Below are 19668 nucleotides of genomic sequence, written 5' to 3'. Positions count from 1 at the left end.
GGGCACTGGTGAGAACAAACACCACTAAAGGACTTGTGCTCTAGAGCTGGGAAGGGCAGGGAGAGTTCAGGGACTGGCTCTGTCCCCAGCTGTGACCCCATCGCAGGGAAAGACCAAACTCCTGGCTGGCTGGTATTTTCCAGAGGTGCCAAAGTTGACCTCTCAAGAAGGTGAGGTTGGTTGCCCCATCCCCATTCCCAGGGAGCCACATCTCAATTGGAGCGTGCTCTCTCTCTCTCTCATTTTTTTTTCCTTCTGAATCTAGCATTACACTCACCCTTCACATGCCTTTGAGACACGAAATGGTTACCTCTGTCTCCTGCACTCATTCTTCCTGTAAACAGGCTCTTTTCTCTTGGGAGTATGAGGGAGGCTGATAAAAATGCTTTTTAAATTGTATCTTAGATTTTTTTTTTTTAGCAGTTTTTCATATGTGCTCACATACATTATGTCATTTTCATTCTCACCACAACTTCATGAAGAGGAAATTTAAGACCCATAGAGGATAAATGACTAGCCTCAGTTCACAGTCGTAGAGCTTGAACTTGCATCTTCACTTTCGGTAACCCATGCTGTATCCTCAGTAACATTTTCAACAGGTTTCTGTACTCTATTCCCTCCAGTGGGAAATAAATGGATACCATGTTAAACAGCTAAAGGCCTTCTTTGGAGGGGCCAGCTATCCCAGGAGAATAGGCTTATGCCATGCGGCCTCTCACTGTCTGCTTTTTGCCCCTTTGCCAAGAACTTCCCCAATACACCAAGTACAGCATCTGTCGTTTGGTTCCCTTTACCCTACCCTGAAGTATCGTTACACTGCAGTTAAAGAAACTTCAGAGGTCCTGGAGGGGAGGAGGTCTTAATGTAGCCTCCAGTCATCCCCTGTCAGCTCTGTTGTGGGAATGTCAGGGTGCCCTCTTCTGGTAAGAAGGAAGTATTTTACCAATTTTCCCATTTTAGAAATGGAGTGTTTTTGACATAAGATTTTTTGCACTCTATGTTAGATGCTGTGGAGGGGATTCCAGATTTAATCTTGCTCATAAGACATGATCAGTTTTTACCTTTGAGGAGCAATGACTTCTGCCTTTATCCAGACCAACCATGGATCTCTCACAGGCTGAGAGATTTTAAAATTCAACAGCCTTTACCCTTTATTGCATTATTGCTCTCTCTAGCTGTTTCTCCTAGTGTCCGCCAGGGGCACTTGACCTTGAAATTCCCAGTGGGGTATGGAAATTGTAAAAAATCAGCTGCAAGAACTGCTGTAGCCTGTGGTGGTGCTTGGTACCACAGGGCATTTTCTCTTCTGTTTGTTAAAATAAGTGTGTGCAGATGCGTATAGGTATACTTGTATGTGAATTTTTGTGTGTATCCTTAGTGGTATATCAGTATATCTGTGGGGTCTTTGCAGTTATGTCTCTTCATCTGCAAATACGAGGTCTTTAAATTAGAAACAAACCAAATGAAAATAATTTTCGTTACCTACTCCGGACCTAGTGCTGGGTTACATAAACTGAAACAGGTGTTATTCTGAAAGTTGGCAGCACTACTAGAGATCTGGGCTGGGGTTGGAAGGAGATAATCCAGGCTTTTCCCAAATCAATAGAAATAGACCAAGACCTCTTCATCATCTAGTGTCCTTGATTGTTTGAATTTTCTGTTATATCTTCTTTCTTTCTGGCCACCCTGATTGACCCCAGGCTTCTGACTGACACGTGGTGCTCTTCCTAGATGATGGGACCCTCTGTTCCATTTACATTGTCTAAGAGACCATATTCACCGCACCACTGATCTTAAAGGTCTGCAATCCCTGCTTGTGGGATTTTAAGAGGAAGTAGAATAAAAGAAAAAGTATTTCTTCTGCCTTCCTTCCCAGTTTGCCCTTCACTGGAAAGACAGAAGGCCAGCATAGCCCACAAGGGCTGCTGTGTCACCTTCAGGGGACAGTCACCCGCCCTTCTCCCATGCAGCAACATGGTCACTTTTCCAAAAATAAAGGCAGGGATTAAGATTGGCTGTTCCTGGAACAACTGTTCTGGTTTATTAATACATTTTTGTAGTTGGCCAGTTTACCCCCAGGCCTGGCCCTCAATTCTTCCACTATGATATTAGATACAACCATAACCCCAGGAAGCACTTCTTTTCCCACTAGAATAGTGGCTTGCCAGGTCCCTTGAGGTTTCTACAGGCATGCTTGTCTGGGGCAGATGCACACAGACATGAAATGGCAGTGAAACCTATGCACAGACTCAACTCACAGTGACACAGCAGTGCAGCCTGAGTGAGGGATATACAGAAATAGCTTCTCACATAGTTACTGGCTTATTTTGTAGCTGAGGGGTTTCCAAAGCTGAGACTATCTCTTTTCTTGCCCCACTCCCCAAAGATATCCCTCTCCCCCGCCAAAAAAGGGGAAAGACCAAGACACTATAGTATTCTATTCCGTAATTTGGAAGAGATGCCTGTGGGATTTTATTTCTCTGGACCTTCCTTTTCATAGGTTTGATTCCAAATGGGAAGGAAGAAACCTCAGTGATTTGGAAAAAAAAAAAAAAAAAAAACAACTAAACAAAAACCAATTCTGCCAGACATAAATGTCATCTGTTTGTATTTATGCAGTTTGCTCTGCCCATTCGACCTTTCTGCCCAGGTTTAATGATGCCACTTAAAAAGCCATTCACATGTCCCCTCTCCTTTCAGAGCTCTCAAGCTGAAATTGATTTCCTTATTCAACTCCCTTCTCCCTCTTCCCACTCCAACCTAGGCTCCTTCCCCCAACCTGATTATATGGAAGTGTTGTCAGTGAGCGTGGACTTTTTGGTGTTTGGGGGAGGGGGGTCGGCCACGTCCATTAAGAAGTAGCCACAGTTTAAAAAAAAAAATGTAGACACAGTTCAGCTGCTAATGGATGCCACCTGCTTCTGGTTTGAGGAAGAGAAGCATAAAAATCAGCTCATCAGCAGCGTAGTGCACTGTGTCCTCGGCTGAGTGAAGGAACAACGCTCCAGGCCGGCGGGGGAGGACTCAGTGTGGGGAGGCGCTCAGGAGCAAGGCTGTGACTGAGAACCCTGGCTTTGTTTTTGTTGGGATCAAAGGAAATAATATGAGGACTTTGTTCTCTCCCCCCTCCCCTTGAGCCCTGTAATAGCTCCTTATGGCTACAAGCTGGTATTAGAAAGAGCTTCTACCGCCTTGCTTATGCCCAGACCCTACACACTCACACGTCCTCGACCTTTCCTGGCCTAGGGCATTAGGTTCAGGTTATAAGCTGCCTTCCAGAAAAGCTGTAGATTGGATTATTTTTGTGTTGGCCCCTTCAGGTAGCAGTTGAGGGGAGGAGCAGTGAACAAGGTCGGTTGCAGTTCTGTGGGTAGAGGATGTTGGAGCAGGTGGGGCTCTTAGGATGGGGAAATAAAATGCCCACAGCAGCTATAGTAAAGGGGGCGTTGTTAACTACATGACACTTCACCGATGTGCAATTTTCCTGTGGCCCTTTACAAGCCATGCTGATGAGTACTGTGTCCCCCTGGGCAGGGGGAGGGGAGATGTGAGCCTGTCGAGCCTGTCACTCCGAGTATTTGTGCTCTCTGATTAGATGAACCGTAGAGGATGGGGGGCACAAGTTGACTGGGGAATAGGATACAACAGATGCAGTGTCTCGTGAGCTGTTCTCTCAGGCCTCCCACCGTTTCTTTTCCTTTCTTTTCACTGATGCTACCTGAGAAAAGCATTCATGCTCACTTCCCAGCATGACTGGTGCCCAGGGCAGAGGCTGCAACATTTCCCGTCACAGGAAGCAATGTGATGGCGGCAGCAGTGGCAGCCCCAGAACGCTGAGCCATGAAGACAGCAGCATTGCAGCAGGTTTTTGAGCTAGCAACCCTCGGTCCCATTTCTCTACTACCACACACACATGAATTCAGCCTGTCCCTCCACAGAATTATAGCCGGGGGTGGGTCAAGAGCAAACCTTCTTGCTGGGCAATCCCCTGTGGGGAAGCAGAGCTCCTGCCCGTCCCTCCCGGCAGGGACTAGCCATCAGACTGCTTCCCCCTGACCCCTTACCTTGCTTTTCACCATAAGGAAGATTCAGGACTTAATGTTTCTCCTCTTCAAGCCCTTTCCTTCCCCCAGGCTGTGAGAGGGCAAGGCTATATCCTAGGTTGCCTGTGCTAAACCCTCAGGATTGCATCCCATCAGTCACCTACACCTGTCATTGAAACCTTCAGAGGGTCTGACCCTCCCACTCCACTCTTGCTGTCGCTGCTCTAATTCAGCTGCCTTGCTTTGTTTCAGTAGCTTCCTCACTGGTCTTTTGGCCACGGTCTCCCTCCCTTCAGCCACCTTACATCGGCCACTTGGGTTAGCTCTCTGAAGCACAGCCCTGTTGCCTGTAGGATAAGGACCCTTACCAGAACGTGCTTCAGAGTTTGACACCAACAATTTGTTTAATCTCTGACTCCCTAATAGACTGTCCATTCCCAAGGGGGCAGACACTAGTTTTGTTTGTTGTAAACCCAGTGCCCAGTGTAGGAACTCCACATAGGTAAATGTTCGATAAATTTTTGTTGAATAAATGAGTAATCTTATCTCCTACTACTTTCCCTACATAGCCTCAGCACCTTGAATTATTTGTTATTTCCTAAATGACTTATATCTCTGCCTTTTCCTCTGCTTGAAATGTTCCCAACTTACCCAACCCTTGCCCACGAATTATTTCCTGGGTCTTGCTTAGTGAAGCTGTGCACATTTATCTTCTCCAGAACAGCCAGAGATCACTGACTTATCTGTAGCCATTACCAGAAAAGCCTGTACATGCCTGCGGCCTTGGCCCAAGCCCCAGAATGGGATCTGTACCATCCCCAGATGTTTGAGCGATCTGGCCTGGGCATTTGGTGATACCCCGCTTCGACAGAATGGAGTAGTTTTCTGTGAAACATACCAAAGTACCCCTCACCAGGTGAAGACTAGGAGAACATTAGCATCTGGGGCTTATGTCCCTTCCACTCAGACTTCCACTGGTCTGGAGAGAGTCAGAAACCAAATCAGCAGTTCCCTCAGATTCCTGGCAGGACACAGTTTAAGTGACCCTGAAGCCAGCAGATAGATTTGCCTACTGGCTTTCCCACTCAGGGTTAGCTGGCAGGCTGAAATATAGTTTGAATTACAATCAGCCACTTTGTTCCTGCCACCCAGGAGTGTCACCTTCTGGACCAGGTGTGGTGGTCATGCAGCTGAATGTCCCTAATGGAGCCCAGGCCCCCCAGAATCCATCCATGGTCCAGTGGAGTCACTGTAAATACTACAGCATGGACCAGCGAGGGCAGAAGCCTGGAGACCTGTACAGCCCTGACAGCAGCCCCCAGGTGAGTCCTGAGCCCAGCTTTGTCCTGGCAGGGAGGTGACCTCTCAGGGAGTAATCTTTGCCATTGACTGAGCAGCCTCTTTTACTTGTCTTTCTGTTGGCATTTTTTTGGGAAGAGATACAAAAAATAGAGGGGAACATCTTCTTTCAAGGAACCTAAGGTCCAAGGTGACAGATGGGACACATGCTTGAAAATGCTAAGAGAATGCTTAAAACAGTATGTCAAGGAGTGGACATTAAAATAACACAAACTAACTAGGGACGAAGGAGGTAGCTTGAAGGCACAGTCTGACTTTGGCAGAGTTCAGCAAGAGCAGTTTCCTGAGCGATGTGATGTAAGCCAAGCCATAGGCGTATCCAGGGGCTAATGTTTAGAGTGTGTGTGATGTGTACTCCTCTCTCCCCCGCAGGCCAACACACAGATGAGCAGCAGCCCTGTCACATCTCCCACCCAGTCTCCAGCACCTTCTCCTGTCACCAGCCTCAGCAGTGTCTGCACAGGACTCAGTCCCCTTCCTGTCCTCACACAGTTCCCCCGGCCTGGGGGTCCAGCACAGGGTAAGGCTGGCTGCTGTCAAACTCACCCTTCACACCCCATTCCCAAGTGGGGAAATCGAGAGGGCAGCACCAGGCCGGGGACCAGCGTGGCTGGTTGTCCAGCTCTGGGAGACGGCTCTTCATTTAACATCCCTGCTTAGGCCAAACACCTTTTTAGTGCTGCCCGTGGCTAACTTACTCCAGACCTCCTTTACATATTTAGTGTTTACTACCAAGTCTCTGGTGACTATGAGCCATGGAAAGGAAGTTCACTGAACACAAACAAAAGAATTTAACCCGTCAGTACCGAATCTGATGGCTGGGAATATGGGGCTGTGTCAGAAACAGTATGGTTTTAGAAGAGGGAACGCTGGATTTGGTTTGAAAGACTTGGGTTCCAATTCTAGTCCTACCACTAACTAGCTTTGTGATGTTGAACATGTTACTTAAACTTGGAACCTCAGTTTCCTGATCTATATAAAATGAGGTTAACCACACATAAGATGGAAGTAGGCTTATCTGCTTTCCGCCTTGGCCTTCAAAAGCAGTATAAAAATAAGATGAAAATATGGTTTAAAAATTTCAAAGTGCTCTGAAATATATTTACCACCAATAATTGGCAACACATGATGCTTAACATGTATCAAGCATTGCTGTAAGTGTTTGCTTGTAAGTACTTTATAAGTGCTGTAAGTGTCTCATATTCATTGAGCCTTCCCAAGACACACCAACATCCCATTTTCAGTAACAGCCAGGATTTGAACCTAGGCAGTCTGACTCCCAGTCTGTGTTCTTGTCCACTACACTGTTACTGCCTCTGATGTGAGTCAGAAACTTGAGCCCTGGGTTTGGGGTGAGAAGAAAGTATATGAGAAATAAAAGACAGTCTTAAGGGACTGTAGGTTTCCTTCAGGGCCTTTGGTCCACAATAGAGCCCTTCTTCAAAGGCGAGGGAACCTGATAGCCCCATTTGTCTGAGATACAGCTGAGAGCCAAGGGTCTAATGATAACTCCTATGACAGGAGTGCCCATACCAGTCATATCAGTGACATGGGCACTCCTGTCGTAGAAAGACTAGGAATAGTATGCACTGGTGCTGTCCATCTCCAAAGCCCCCTGAAATCTCATACCATGAAAGTCATACCATGAAGCTCGAACTCCCAGAAAACTGTCTGCTCTTTCTCCCAGGTGATGGGCGCTACTCCCTTTTGGGCCAGCCGTTACAGTACAATCTGTCCATCTGCCCTCCCTTGCTCCACGGCCAGTCAGCTTACACGGTGCACCAGGTAAGGGTGTCTGCCATCAGGCTTGGGGCCATCAGAGTCCCCTTCTCATCTGGGCCCCTGTCCCTGAGCCGTCCACCTCAACCAGGTGGGTGGACGAAGGAGGCAGCAAAGAGAACGGACTGAGTGGGAAGAGCCTCACCCCGCCGCTCCTGTGCTCATTCGTCTCACCCTTCCCCAGTGCCAAGAGGGAGGGCCCTTTGTTTCTCAATGGCCACCCTCTGGTCAGTCTGCCTGCCTGATGGCATGGGGTCCTCAGGGCTGGGCGCTGCTCTTTAATCTCTCAGACAGACTGGGATGCAAGGCAGTCAGTATTGTTTACCCGGGATGAGAATTATCTTTCAAATGTTGAAGGGACAGAGTGGATTGAAGCATGGAAACCGGAGCAAGAGACAAGCACTCAAATCTGCCTCCACTGACCTGGGGACGACAGATGTTGGTGAGTGACAGGATCCTGAATCCCCAAGGGAAGGTGTTCACTCCTTCAGCCCTGCATTACCAGCTTAGGATGGTGAGAAAAGCCAGTCTAGGCTGGGGAGTTGAAAGGGGACCTTTTTGTTCTCAAGAGCAAGGAGAGTCTGGAGTGTCTCAGTCCTCCACAGCAAGCCATTCCAGGTCCTGGGGAATATGAGGGTACAGATTGGGAATAACACAGTGATAGGGGTTGTTGAGCCTACTATTAATAGAATCTTGTGGAAGTGATCCTGACCCTGATCCAAGATGTCTACCTTCGGTGGTCCGAGACCCAGTTTAAGAGAATTTTGACAGGAAAATATGGGGGAGTAACTCTCCTCCTGCAGGCCTTCCATACTAGGCATACAAGGTCTCTTGGGGTTTCTCCTATTTGAAGCAGTTTGCTAAACAAGGAAAGGAAGGGAAACTGACTTCCCTAGATGGTAAGAAAGAGGAGTCCACTTAGGCCAGCCTCTGGGGAGGGAAGTGTGGAACATATTTCAGATTGGGCTATTAACTTTGTGAGAGAACTGAGGTGTGGGTTTCAAGATCTTAAATCTGGGATTCTGATTCCCAGTCTCTTCTTGCCCACACCTCTGGGCTAAGAGAAGTGAAAGATTCCTTTGTGTCTCCTAGTTGCCCTGATCAGAGTCTGGATGGTGAGGAGTTGGGTTGTTTTGGGGAGGGAGGAAAGGGCTAAGTGAGAAAGGTTGGGCTTTTGAAGACATTGTATATAGACTTGAGCTGGATACTCTTCTCCTCGGCTGTTGTCCAGTCCTCTCTACTCTATACCTCTCACAACCATATCCTCTCTCCTCCCCTTCCAGTCCTGGGGCGGGTGCTGGAGGTGACAGATCTCCCTGAGGGCATCACCCGTACCGAGGCGGACAAACTCTTCACTCAGCTTGCCATGTCCGGCGCCAAGATCCAGTGGCTCAAGGATGCTCAGGGGCTGCCTGGTGGGGGTGGGGGAGACAACGGTGGGACTGCCGAGAACGGCCGCCACGCGGACCTCGCTGCCTTGTACACCATCGTGGCTGTGTTCCCCAGCCCCCTGGCTGCCCAGAATGCCTCCCTTCGCCTCAACAACTCCGTGAGTCGCTTCAAACTTCGAGTGGCCAAAAAGAACTATGACCTGAGGATCCTGGAGCGAGCCAGCTCCCAATGAACGGAGGAGGAGAAGGGACCAGCACGGCGTTGGTGGGGGCAGGGTGGAGGGGGTTGCGGGGTCCTGACAGGCCACAGAGGCAGAAAGGAAGGTGACAGACACTAAACTGAAGCCTAAGACAGTAGGGATGAAGATGGAAACAGACAGACACTGACACTCTCACTGGACTCTCACTCCCCTGTCAAGGGTCCCCTTTCTCCCTGGTTGGCCCCACGTTGCTTCCCTCTCCTTCCTGTCCTCTTCTATCATTTTTAAATCTCTTCTCTCACCACAAAATTAATTTCTTTCATAATTTTTGGTCAGGTAGAATTGGGAGGATCCCAAACTCCCCTGTTCTCCTATTTCCTTGCCATCCCAAACTCTCCTTTCTTTTTTGGTCTTTATGAATATATTTATATGGACAGAATTAAGAAAAATGAAATTGATTTCCCCTTTCTCTCACCCCATTCTGTCTCCCCAAGCCCCACAGAGTCAAAACTTGGGCCTCCCTCCACCCCCCAGAACACTTGTATATTGTTTGTTTGAGGTTTGTGCCGCAGTAACAGACACAGTATTTAATTGCACATACAGATGTTTGCTGGGTATATTCACTGTAAATTTTATTTAATCTTGATTTTTTGTTTGTTTGGGGGGCTATTTGGGGGGAGGTTGATTTTGTTTTTAAATATAAAAAAAAATCTGTTACTGGACATCAGGCCCTGTTGCTCTGTTGCCGCCCTGGTGTGGGTTGGGGTCGGAGGTCCTGGGCAGGTACAGCCCCACAGCCGTTGGAGGGAGTTGCTGTGGGTTGGCGTGGCTCCTCTGGCATATGCATACATACCTTCCTAACACTAGTCCCTGCGTTCTGTCCTCCTCCTTAAATGTGATTCTGTTATATGGCTCTGCTGGGACTCTGCCACTAACTGTGGCTTTTCAAGCATGTCACTGTTGACTCTGGACCTCTGAGTTCTTACCAGTAAAATAAGAGACTTGAACTGACCAGGTGACCTCTGAGGTTCCTTCTACCTTGTTAATTCCGTGATACTCATTAGGGCCCTGGTAGCTAAGGCAGGGAGGTGTGAGTGAAGTTCAAAACTGAGTCATGGTGCTGGCCTCATATCTGTCCATCTCATCTTATGAAAACTCTTCAGGTATGGGGGACTTGGACCTGTCTTTAATCCCAAAGCCAGGGATTGGGTTCTACCTGGCAGGAACAGAAATGGATGTTTCTTACAGTAAAAGCTAGATCAATTGAACTTGGAGTGCCAGGATGCCACATGATCCAGGCATGCTCAGCAGTCCCTGTCCTGCACAGCTAAAGAAAGGTGGAGAGCAGAAGTCACTTGCCTGCAAGATGGAGCTTTCCTCTGTCTTCACAAAGCCAGCCCTGTTGTTGTTCAGCCTGTGAGACCAAGGCCGTTAAAGAGCCTGTTGACCCAGAACCATCTAGCAGCCCCTTTTCAGTATCACCTACGCCTTAAAGAAAGAGAAAAGAGCAGTAGGCAGAAATGACAAAGCACATTGCCCTGGAAATGCCTTGGGTCTGGGTAGCAGTTTCTAGCCAGGCTCCTCTGAAGCTTGTCTGACCCAGCCTCCGACATAATCCTTCACTTCTTACAGATGTAAGGGATAAAGCAGCACTACATTACCACCTCCAAACTGCTCTCCTCTGAGATAGGAGTATTTCCTTTCTCAGCTGTGTCACAGCCCGGACTAGGAAAGGGCTGCAGCCCTGTGAGATAAAAATGCCAGATGCTTCACTGACCCGTCAGTTCACATGCTGAGGTATCAGAGGAAAGGGATGGAGTCAGGGAGTTCCTGATTCACGGTGATGAAGGAAGCGTGAGGCTTGGCCATCCTATCTCCAAGAGTTTGCAGTTCCCATGGGGAAAGGGACATTACTTACAAATGATAAAAACTCCCTATGTGACAGCTTCTGCCTTCTGTCCAATGTTAACAAAACCATCTCTGTGTAATCATTAGATCCTCTCTCCCCCAGAGCCCCTCAGATGGAAGTCCTAGCCTGGCTTTTTCTAATAGCTCTTAGAGAATTCCTTTCACCCTGAGGACAAGATTTTAGAGGAATAGGGGAAAGATGTCTCTGGGGGCACCTGGTGGGAACAAAGCTGTACCGCATGTGCTTTACTCCCTTCCATGATAGCAGCAAGGTACTCTTCCAACTACCCATGGAGAAGAAAGCAATCTAGTCTGGCTGATAGGAAAGCTCTGAAAATTCGAATTTCCCTTTCTTCACCAGTTTCCAGCCCTTTCCTTCCTAAAGGTCTGGGGCTGCATCAATGCTTGAGGGCATAAAAGCCCATGGCCACAAGAAGACAGTGGCCGAGAAGCCGAAGTCTAGTTCATAGTGGAGGCCCAGGAAAGACAGAACTGGGGAGGTGTCTGGACCTTGAGAAGGGGGATGAGAAAGCTCTACCTTTAGTCATCTAAAATCACCCGCTTGAGTCTGCAGCATGGACACTGTCCCTTCCTGAAGTTAGCCAGAACTGACCTACACGCCATAGGTGAAAAGCCAGGGAACAGCAGCTCGGGGGGTGGGGGTGGGAGGAGTTAGGGTCCAGCCCTGCCCAGACCTCCCCGTGTCTAATTTCTCTGTGTCAGCTGTGTCGCTCAGCTGTCCACTTCCCTCCAGCCCTGTCATTTCAGCTCTGACACCAAGGCGAGAGGCTAGGAGGTCTACAAATACCGTCTGGGTAGCTGGTTGAGTACAGAGGGTGCTGGGGGGCTTAGCCCCCAAGGAAGAGGACCAGTCCTCCCTCAGCACCACCATCAAGACCCCAGGGGCTCCCTCTTTCCTCCACAGACTGTGGACTGACTTAGGGAATCCCAAACGTAAGTTGCTTCTTCATCTTCCCACTTCCAGGACTGCTCCCCAGCTTCCCCAATCCATAGTCTATTCAGCTCCTTCATTTCTCGCCTTGTCTGTGAGTAGTTTGAATTTTAGGAGTGAAGTTATTATTCTACTTCAGGCCAAGTGCTAGGATTGGAGGACGGGGTGGGGGTAGGGTCAGGGGAATGGAGTAGTAAGGGAAGGAAAGGCTCGTATTACCCTGAAAACTTAAAATAGCTGAGGCCTGAGGCAGGCTGGGAACTAGGCACTGGGCCCCCAGGGCTCAAGGAAGAGGTAGGGGAGAACAAATGTCCCCAGCCTATCCCTCTGTGCATGCTTCTGGACATACACAGTGAACTTCTTGAAAGGGGGACGGGGAAGATGCGTGTCACACTGCTGTTGCCCCCAGATTCTTAGGAGAAACAAAGTGCCTGTAGGAAAATCCCTAAACCGTGCAGCCTTGCGCACTGTCTTGGGGCCGTGAACTCTGGGGCTGCCCCTCACGGTGGAAGGATGGGTAATGACTTGAATAACTGGCTGGGACATTCTTTAGTCTGTTGGGCCTTTCTCTGGACCTCCATGGAATCTTCCTGTTCATAAGCCCTGTGAAGAAATCTCTGTTTAACCGAATTTCCCCCGAAGTCTCCCCTTCAAGGACCACCCGACTGCGAGTGACAGGAATAAGGGAGGGAGGACTGGCAGTCAGGGGTTAGATTTCATAGTGGGGTCCAACCTCTTGCAGGATGACTGAAAAGGAGGTGCTGGAGTCCCATAAGCCCTCCTTGCCAGCAGAGACTCGGCAGAGCAGGGTGAGTCTGGGCCTCTGAACGCCGGGTGTTGGGCACTGGGAAGCCACTGAAGCCCTTGAAGAAAAGTGCTTGAATTGATCTTACTTGTATGTGGCTCATTTATTGTTAAAATGCTAGCCAGCACCTGCAGCCCCCTGTACCGCTTAATCCTGGGGTGTGCCCCTTGCCCCAGGCTAGAAAAATGTCTAGTTAGCTTCAGCCTTACCTACCCTAGAAAGTGTGACAGCTCTTTTAACATTGGGTTTCCTTCACTGCCTCCCCTCCTCCCCCGCTCCCTTCCTCAGCTGCAGCGGCTGAAGCGGTTATTCAGGAAGGAGTCTACTGGTACAAAGGAGATGGAGCTTCCCCCAGAGACCCAGGCCAATGGGGAGGCAGTGGGAGCTGGGGGTGGGACCATCTACTACATCTATGAGGAAGAGGAGGAAGAAGAGGAGGAGGAGGAGGAGCCACCCGCAGAACCTCCTAAGCTTGTCAATGATAAGCCCCACAAATTCAAAGATCATTTCTTCAAGAAGCCCAAGTTCTGTGATGTCTGTGCCCGGATGATTGTGCGTGAGTCACGAAGGGAAGTGGAGAGTGTGATGTCGAAGGCAGGGGGTAGGGGGAGGGTTTAGGACGGGAGAGCTTGTATAGCAGATAGGCTGTGGCAAGATTTGGCTTTAAGAAAATACTGTTAGAGACTTTGAGTGTTGGGTCCCAGACAGAAAAGGGATCTAAGGGCTAGATAGCAGCAGTGTTACAGAGGGAAGGGGAGTCAGGACCCTCACCCAAGTGTTCTCCCCATCTCCCAAGTCAACAACAAATTTGGGCTTCGCTGTAAGAACTGCAAAACTAACATCCACGAACACTGTCAGTCCTATGTGGAGATGCAGAGATGCTTCGGCAAGATCGTGAGTAGGCTCTGGGAAGCAATAAAGCAGAAGGGAGGGGACATGTTGCCAGCTACCTCCTTGCCAGTCCCTCCTCAAGTCATCCCATCCATTTCCCTGCTTTTTCTTTCTCAGCCCGTCTCTTGCTCCAAGAAGGGGTGAACACTCATGGGTGACACGGGGTTCTGGGCCCTACCCTGTAATCTCTAATACTTTCTCCCATCCCATCCCACAGCCCCCTGGTTTCCGTCGGGCCTATAGCTCCCCACTCTACAGCAACCAGCAGTACGCTTGTGTCAAAGATCTCTGTAAGTGCCCCACACGGGACCTGAGGGAATGGGCAAGCCTAGAGATGCTTTCAGCACCACCTCCAGATTTGAAAGCCAAATTCTGAAACAGAAGATTCTATTTCCCATGGTTCTCTTTCAACCTAATATATTAGCCATCTTGGATGCAGAGTCTGTATTCCCCTGTTTCATAGCTGAGGGAAGGAAGATTTAGCTAGAGCTCTACTCGGCTAGGAAGAGACAGAACCAAGACTGAAACCTTCATCTGCCTAACTTCAACTCTGTGCTCTTCATATGCAAAACCATTTCTAAGCATGAACTAGACTGTTCTCATCCTGTTACAGAACAATGCCAGACTCAGGGCTGGACCAAGACCGGTGGGCATCCTGGGCAGATTCATAATTTGGCAACCCTTAAAAATATATTTGTTGACAATTTGCTCACCATTTATTTGGAGGAAAGGCTGAACTCTGTGAGGAGCATGGATGGAAAAATAAGAACTCACTGGTGGTAGTACCCCAGCTTGCACATGCCACTCAGTGGAACAGAAGCCAGCAGTTAAAGGACCAGTCTCCTTAAAAGGGAAATAGTGATTCTGAGCATTCCCCAACTCCCAAGGAACTTATTAGCAGAGTTGTCTTTCCAACATCACATAATGCTCTGCCTAGAAGGAGTGCTGGTAAATATCTTTCTCCATCACATTTCCAGTGATGTTTTTAGAGCTCTTTATAGATTGATGACCTAGGTACACCCAGCTGACACTTTGCTAACTCTAAACACACACATCCACACGCACGCACACACACTGGTATCTTACCTATTCAATCCCCTCTCTCCCTTACTTAGGAGGTCTCTCTTTCCTTCAACCCTTTTCCTGCCCCCCCACCCCCCAGTAATGTCTTCTTTCTTCTCCCATTCCCACTAGCTGCTGCCAATCGCAATGACCCTGTGTTTGAAACCCTGCGCACTGGGGTGATCATGGCAAACAAGGAGCGGAAGAAGGGACAGGCAGATAAGAAAAATGTGAGCACCCAAACTTCCTACTGAGTTCCCATCTAGAGACCCCGTAGAGCAGGTCCTGTCTCCTCTCTGGAATGCTGACAGAAGTACGGATTCTCTTCCCCTAAAATTGCACATAACCCAACAGACATATTTTTGCATGCAATTTTAAAGGACCTCAGGTCAACAAGTCCTGCCATAGTGTGTGTTTTCTCCAGGAACTCCCTTCTGAAATCGTCAGATTAGCCACCATAACTAACTAAACACTAGGCCTCAGGCCCCTGGCATTACCGGGCAAGAGAGACAAGAGCTATGCTTTTTTCTTTTTCTTTTTTTTTTAAGATGGAAGGCAGAAGAGTGATACCTAAGCCTTTTTTTTTTTTTTCATTTCTTTTCTAAGTATAGTTGATTTGCAATGTTGTGTTAATTTCTGGTGTTTAGCATAGTGATTCATTTATATGTATATGTATATATTCCTTTTCATATTCTTTTTCATTATAGGCCATTGCAAGTTGTTGAATATAGTTCCATGTGCTATACAGTAGAACCTTGTTGTTTATCTGTTTTGTATATGGTAGTTAATATCCGCAAATCCCAAGCTGCAAGAACAATGCTTTTAGACTTGGGGGAAATAACTTGTCATGCCAAGTAATCAGAGAATTCTAGAGCCATGCAGGGGTCCATGAAGATGATCTAGTCTGACCCGTTTATCCTATAGATGAGGAAACTGAGGCATAAAGCTCGTGGCCAAGAGCACCTTCGTTTCCTTTTGTAATAGGGTCACTACATTGGTAATATAATAAACTTGCATTAAGTTCAGCAAGGAATGTATTATTGTATCCTTATATCTTTCTGGACAACCAGGATAGACTAATGTGGATAATGGTTACAGTTAGATGGATTCCTAAAATTGGTTGAATGACAGTACCCAAAGGATCCTGGTCTCGTAGGGAGTTTCCAGCTAGAGAGAGATTTCTGATGCTTTATGACATGATTTAGTCCTTGGTCCTCACCTATAGACATTTTTCTCACTGAAACAAATGAAGATATAAATGGTATATCCAATTAAGTTTGTGGTAAACTTAGGAGAGAAAACTTATACACTGAATAATATATTCAAAAATCTTACAGACTAGAAGACAGGGCAAGAACTAATAATTCAAAATTTGGTAAGAAAAAATACATAACTGTTCTTGGATCAAAAAAATAAAATCAACTGCACAAAAACAGAACTAGAGATCTGGCCCCAGAGTTGAAGTATGGGTGCAGATTAGGGGTTTTCTGTGGAGTGAACTATGACTTATAAGGCTGTCCATGTGCTTTGCTTCCAGAAAGGCTAGTCCACTTGGGTTCTGTTCTCTTAAGGGTATTATAAAAATTGTGCTTCCCAATTTCTCTTACACATTGTAGTATTTTTAAAGGCAGACATTATAGTAAAGGACATGGAGTCAGGATCATGGTGGGTGATTCGAAGGGACTGAGAATGATTGGAGAAGAAAAGACAGGAAGGACATGTCATCTGCCCTCAGGTCTTGGAAGGAATTGTATTTGTTCTCTATTGCTCCAGAGGGCAAATGAGGGCCGGTAACTGAAAGTTACAGGGAGGCTGACATAGGCTTAATGCAGGGAATTTTCCCCAAATTCCATGGGCTTGTTTTGCAAGGTAGTGAGCCTCCTGTCAACTACATTGAAGCACAGTATGGGTGGCCCACCTGCCAGGATGTTTCAGAGGAACTCCCTTCATTAGGCAGGTGGTTGACTAGATACTTCCTCCAAGGCTCCTTCCAACCCTGAGATCCTTTTATTCTGTAATTCTCTGGCCTGACTGGAGAGCCAGTCATAGGTTTTCAAGACAGCATCTTCCTAATTCTGATGCCCCCTCCAGCCTCTAGCAGCCATGATGGAAGAGGAGCCAGAGTCTGCCAGACCAGAGGAAGGCAAACCCCAGGATGGTGAGTAACACCCACTTCCATCCATAGAGATGGAAGAGGGTTGAGGCTCAGCCGTGGCACAGGGGATGGAGGCCCAAAGGGCATGCCAGGTTCAGAGATAAGAGGCCCTGCAACAGAAAGGTAAGAGATTGAGGGCTACACTCCAGGAGCCAGAGATAACTGGCTGGTGTTTCCCATTCCAGGAAACCCTGAAGGGGATAAGAAAGCTGAAAAGAAGACACCTGATGACAAAGTGAGAACCCGGGAGTCTTTTCTCCCTGTGGGTCCCTAGTGCTCTCCCCAGGCCAGGTCTGATACCACTCATAGCTTCAGCAGAAGCTCACACTTATTCTGTGGGTTCTAATCACCCTTAACCTGCATTCTCCACCACCTCACACACACACACACACACAACCAATACATTCCTCTTAGTTCAGGGACATGGAAGAGAGTTGGAATGAAGTGTGTATGGAGAATGCCCCTGCCTTGGCCTCCTGCCCCTCAATGTGGGACAGAGGAGCCCTGAGACTCATCACCCCCTTTCACCCCCAGCACAAGCAGCCTGGCTTCCAGCAGTCTCATTACTTTGTGGCTCTCTATCGGTTCAAAGCCCTGGAGAAGGACGATCTGGATTTCCCGTGAGAGGCCTTAGGATTGCGGTGGGGGTATACTGGGAGTGGAGAGGGGAGAGCCCAACTCCCTACGGGAAAGGGAAAGGGGAACTCAGGGCTTGGAGCCTATTTGGGACTGGACCTGGGCAAACCAAGGGACCAGATATTTAAGGCCCCTAAGTCTCAGAGGCCCCTTCCTTTCTCTCCCAGGCCCGGAGAGAAGATCACTGTAATTGATGACTCCAATGAGGAGTGGTGGCGGGTAAGAGAAATGTCTTGAGGCTCTGGTGGGACATGGATTGAGTTTAGAACCTGAGGTTGAGAGATTGATTCTCCCTACCATCACCTGTAGGGGAAAATAGGGGAGAAGGTCGGATTTTTCCCTCCAAACTTCATCATTCGGGTCCGGTCTGGAGAGCGTGTGCACCGCGTAACAAGATCCTTCGTGGGGAACCGCGAGATAGGGCAGATCACTCTCAAGAAGGACCAGGTAGCTCTGGTGTCCCAACTCAACCCTAGTCCCAGAGGCTCCTCTGGAAACCACACTCCTTGCAAATCTTAACCCATTAGTGGAACTAGGGTGGGCCTCCATACTCCGGGCTCCCTGCTCAGCTCTTCTGTTTCTCTTGATTCTTCTCTCGTCCTTTAAACCTTTAGATTGTGGTGCAGAAAGGAGATGAAGCCGGCGGCTACGTCAAGGTCTACACCGGCCGCAAGGTGGGGCTGTTCCCCACCGACTTCCTTGAGGAGATTTAGGCGTGCAGGCGCCTGCTGGCGGGAGATACCCAAACCCCATTCTGGGCAGGCCCAGTGGAGGTTGCGGAGGAAAGAGGCGAAAGCAGCTATACTGCTGGATGGGAGAGGGGTGGGAAGGCCCACCAGAACGTGAAGGGCCTTCTGGGAAGGGACTGGTTCCCCTCCTCGCTCCCCGCTCCCCGGCGAGGGCATCAGATACTCGGTGCCGGGAGCAAGCCTCATCAGCCTTTGAGAGCTGGAAAAAGAACACGTCTCCACTAGGAGGTGTCCCAAGGGGAGGGAGGTTAAGGCGAACCATCGAATGTTGCGAATTTATTAAAGTTTTGACAAAAGTTTTAAAAGTTTGCTTTTTAACTGGGTGCCGAAGGGAGAGGGAGAAGCGGGAGCAGAGGGCCTTACGAAGAGGTGGAGAATCCTCCCCAGCTGTTTTACCTAACTACGATCGGGTAACCCGAGACCCATCTGGGCTGAGGCTGGTGCGAGGTGGGGAGAGTTATGCGTCCGCCAGGCGAGGGCTCTGTCGTCAGTGAAGAAAGGGGAACTGGACTGGGATCACCGCCCGCGCGCCTCTGCTGCTGAGAGCAAGACGGCTAGCAAGGTAGGTCCCCTAGCTCTTGGCGATTTAGCGGTGGCGAGCCCCTTACATTTCCGAACCTGGATCACTGCCGAGCTAGGCCGCCAGGGGGCGATGCGAGATCTCGGTTGGAGAGCGAGGGACCAGCGTGGGGTGGGGGCGGTGGGGAGGGTGGGGAGAGGAGAGAACTGAAGACACCAAGCCGGAGACCCTGGGCTTGGGAGGGGGTGGGGTGCGTGCCGTCTCCATGGCAACACTTCCTCACGTCCTCCGGGAACTAAGCGAACGAGGCCAGGGGGCCTAACCCCTCCTGCGCGGCCCCCGCTCCAGCCCTTTGCGACAGGTACGGAGTGAGAGGGCGCGGGGCAGACAGCTAACTGGCTCACGCGGAGCCCCCTACGATGCGCTGTATGCAAATGTTATTATTTGCATATGTAAATATGCAAATAACCGGCCCCGGTCTGGGTGGCAGGTGGCAGGGAGAGGGAAGGTGTGGGAAAGGGAGCTGAAGGATACGAGGAGTTTAGGGACCTGGGAGCCCACCAGTAAGAAGCAACCTGGGGTGGCCGCTGGAGTGGGGCTGGCGGAGGGTCTTGAGCTTGACGGAGGATGGGGGAGGGTCAGCCTGGCCTGCCAGGAGATCCTCTTCTCTTCTGCCGGTTGTCTGCCAGGCCTGAGGTTGGCACCGCCTAGCAAGGTTGGCAGCGGGAGCCTGGGCACCATCTGCTGCTGGCGGGGGGGAGGGCAGAGGCTCAGCTGGGCTGGGGAAGAGGAGGGCCCAGGACGGGCGCGCCCCCCTTCCTTCCAGAAGGCCGAGGTGTGTTGGGGGTAGGGAAGCACACGGGAAAACTAGGCTCAGAATCTGGTTCGGTTTCCTGTTCCCTTTGCCCTTGACTGTCCCGGATGCCTGGGGGTGGCGATGGGGTCGTAAAGAAAGACTCAGGCAGCCCCCTTGAATCACGCTTGGGCTAGAAAAGGAGCAGATCACAAGCCTCCCCCCTCCACCACCACACCCACATTAACCCTTTTGCGCCCATTCCTCCTCGGGACCCGCCCACCACAAATGTGGGGGCGGGGGGTGAAGACATATAGGGCTCTGGTCGCAACTCTTCATCAAGCGATCTGGAGGACTCAAACCCAGAGCCCCCCGACCCGAGATCCTCAAGAGGGCCTCCCCCACAATGCTGAAGCAAAACCAAT

General features: G+C 49.4%; 2 protein-coding genes across 4 annotated transcripts in view; both read left to right on the top strand.

Moving 5' to 3' along the window:
- The window catches only part of R3HDM2 (R3H domain containing 2), a 125347-nt gene extending 115853 nt beyond the window's left edge, over positions 1–9494 (top strand). Inside the window, 5 exon segments of the mRNA XM_074374579.1 lie at positions 5196–5365; positions 5775–5922; positions 7090–7187; positions 7539–7623; positions 8465–9494. Of these exon segments, the coding sequence (XP_074230680.1) occupies positions 5196–5365; positions 5775–5922; positions 7090–7187; positions 7539–7623; positions 8465–8805 (842 nt within the window). The 3' untranslated portion in view covers positions 8806–9494.
- A 1906-nt stretch (positions 9495–11400) lies between these two features.
- Positions 11401–18235, top strand: STAC3 (SH3 and cysteine rich domain 3). Of its 3 annotated transcripts, XM_010946293.3 has the most exons (12): positions 11409–11634; positions 12375–12441; positions 12726–12993; positions 13234–13331; positions 13546–13618; positions 14523–14620; positions 16482–16548; positions 16731–16780; positions 17080–17165; positions 17349–17400; positions 17491–17628; positions 17796–18235. In XM_010946293.3, the coding sequence occupies exons 2-12, from the start codon at positions 12376–12378 to the stop codon at positions 17892–17894; spliced, it is 1095 nt and encodes a 364-aa protein (XP_010944595.1). In that variant the 5' UTR covers positions 11409–11634; position 12375; the 3' UTR covers positions 17895–18235. The 3 variants fall into 3 exon arrangements, with proteins under 3 accessions (XP_074230682.1, XP_074230681.1, XP_010944595.1); XM_074374581.1 differs by lacking the exon at positions 17491–17628 and having other exon boundaries at positions 11401–11634; XM_074374580.1 differs by lacking the exon at positions 12375–12441 and having other exon boundaries at positions 11408–11634.
- The last annotated feature ends 1433 nt before the right edge of the window (positions 18236–19668 follow it).

The sequence above is a fragment of the Camelus bactrianus genome, chromosome 12, assembly GCF_048773025.1.
Source record: "Camelus bactrianus isolate YW-2024 breed Bactrian camel chromosome 12, ASM4877302v1, whole genome shotgun sequence".
NCBI lineage: Eukaryota > Metazoa > Chordata > Mammalia > Artiodactyla > Camelidae > Camelus > Camelus bactrianus.
Note: the sequence above shows the minus strand (reverse complement) of the source record. Positions and strands in the feature narration are given on the sequence as shown.

What these genes read in the sequence shown, in the direction of transcription:
- STAC3 (XM_010946293.3), top strand. Translation starts at nt 12,376, where the DNA reads ATGACTGAAAAGGAGGTGCTGGAGTCCCATAAGCCCTCCTTGCCAGCA. An exon ending in CGCTTGTGTCAAAGATCTCT is followed by an intron (nt 13,619 to 14,522) that starts GTAAGTGCCCCA and finishes CATTCCCACTAG; the next exon opens with CTGCTGCCAATCGCAATGAC. An exon ending in AGAAGACACCTGATGACAAA is followed by an intron (nt 16,781 to 17,079) that starts GTGAGAACCCGG and finishes TTTCACCCCCAG; the next exon opens with CACAAGCAGCCTGGCTTCCA.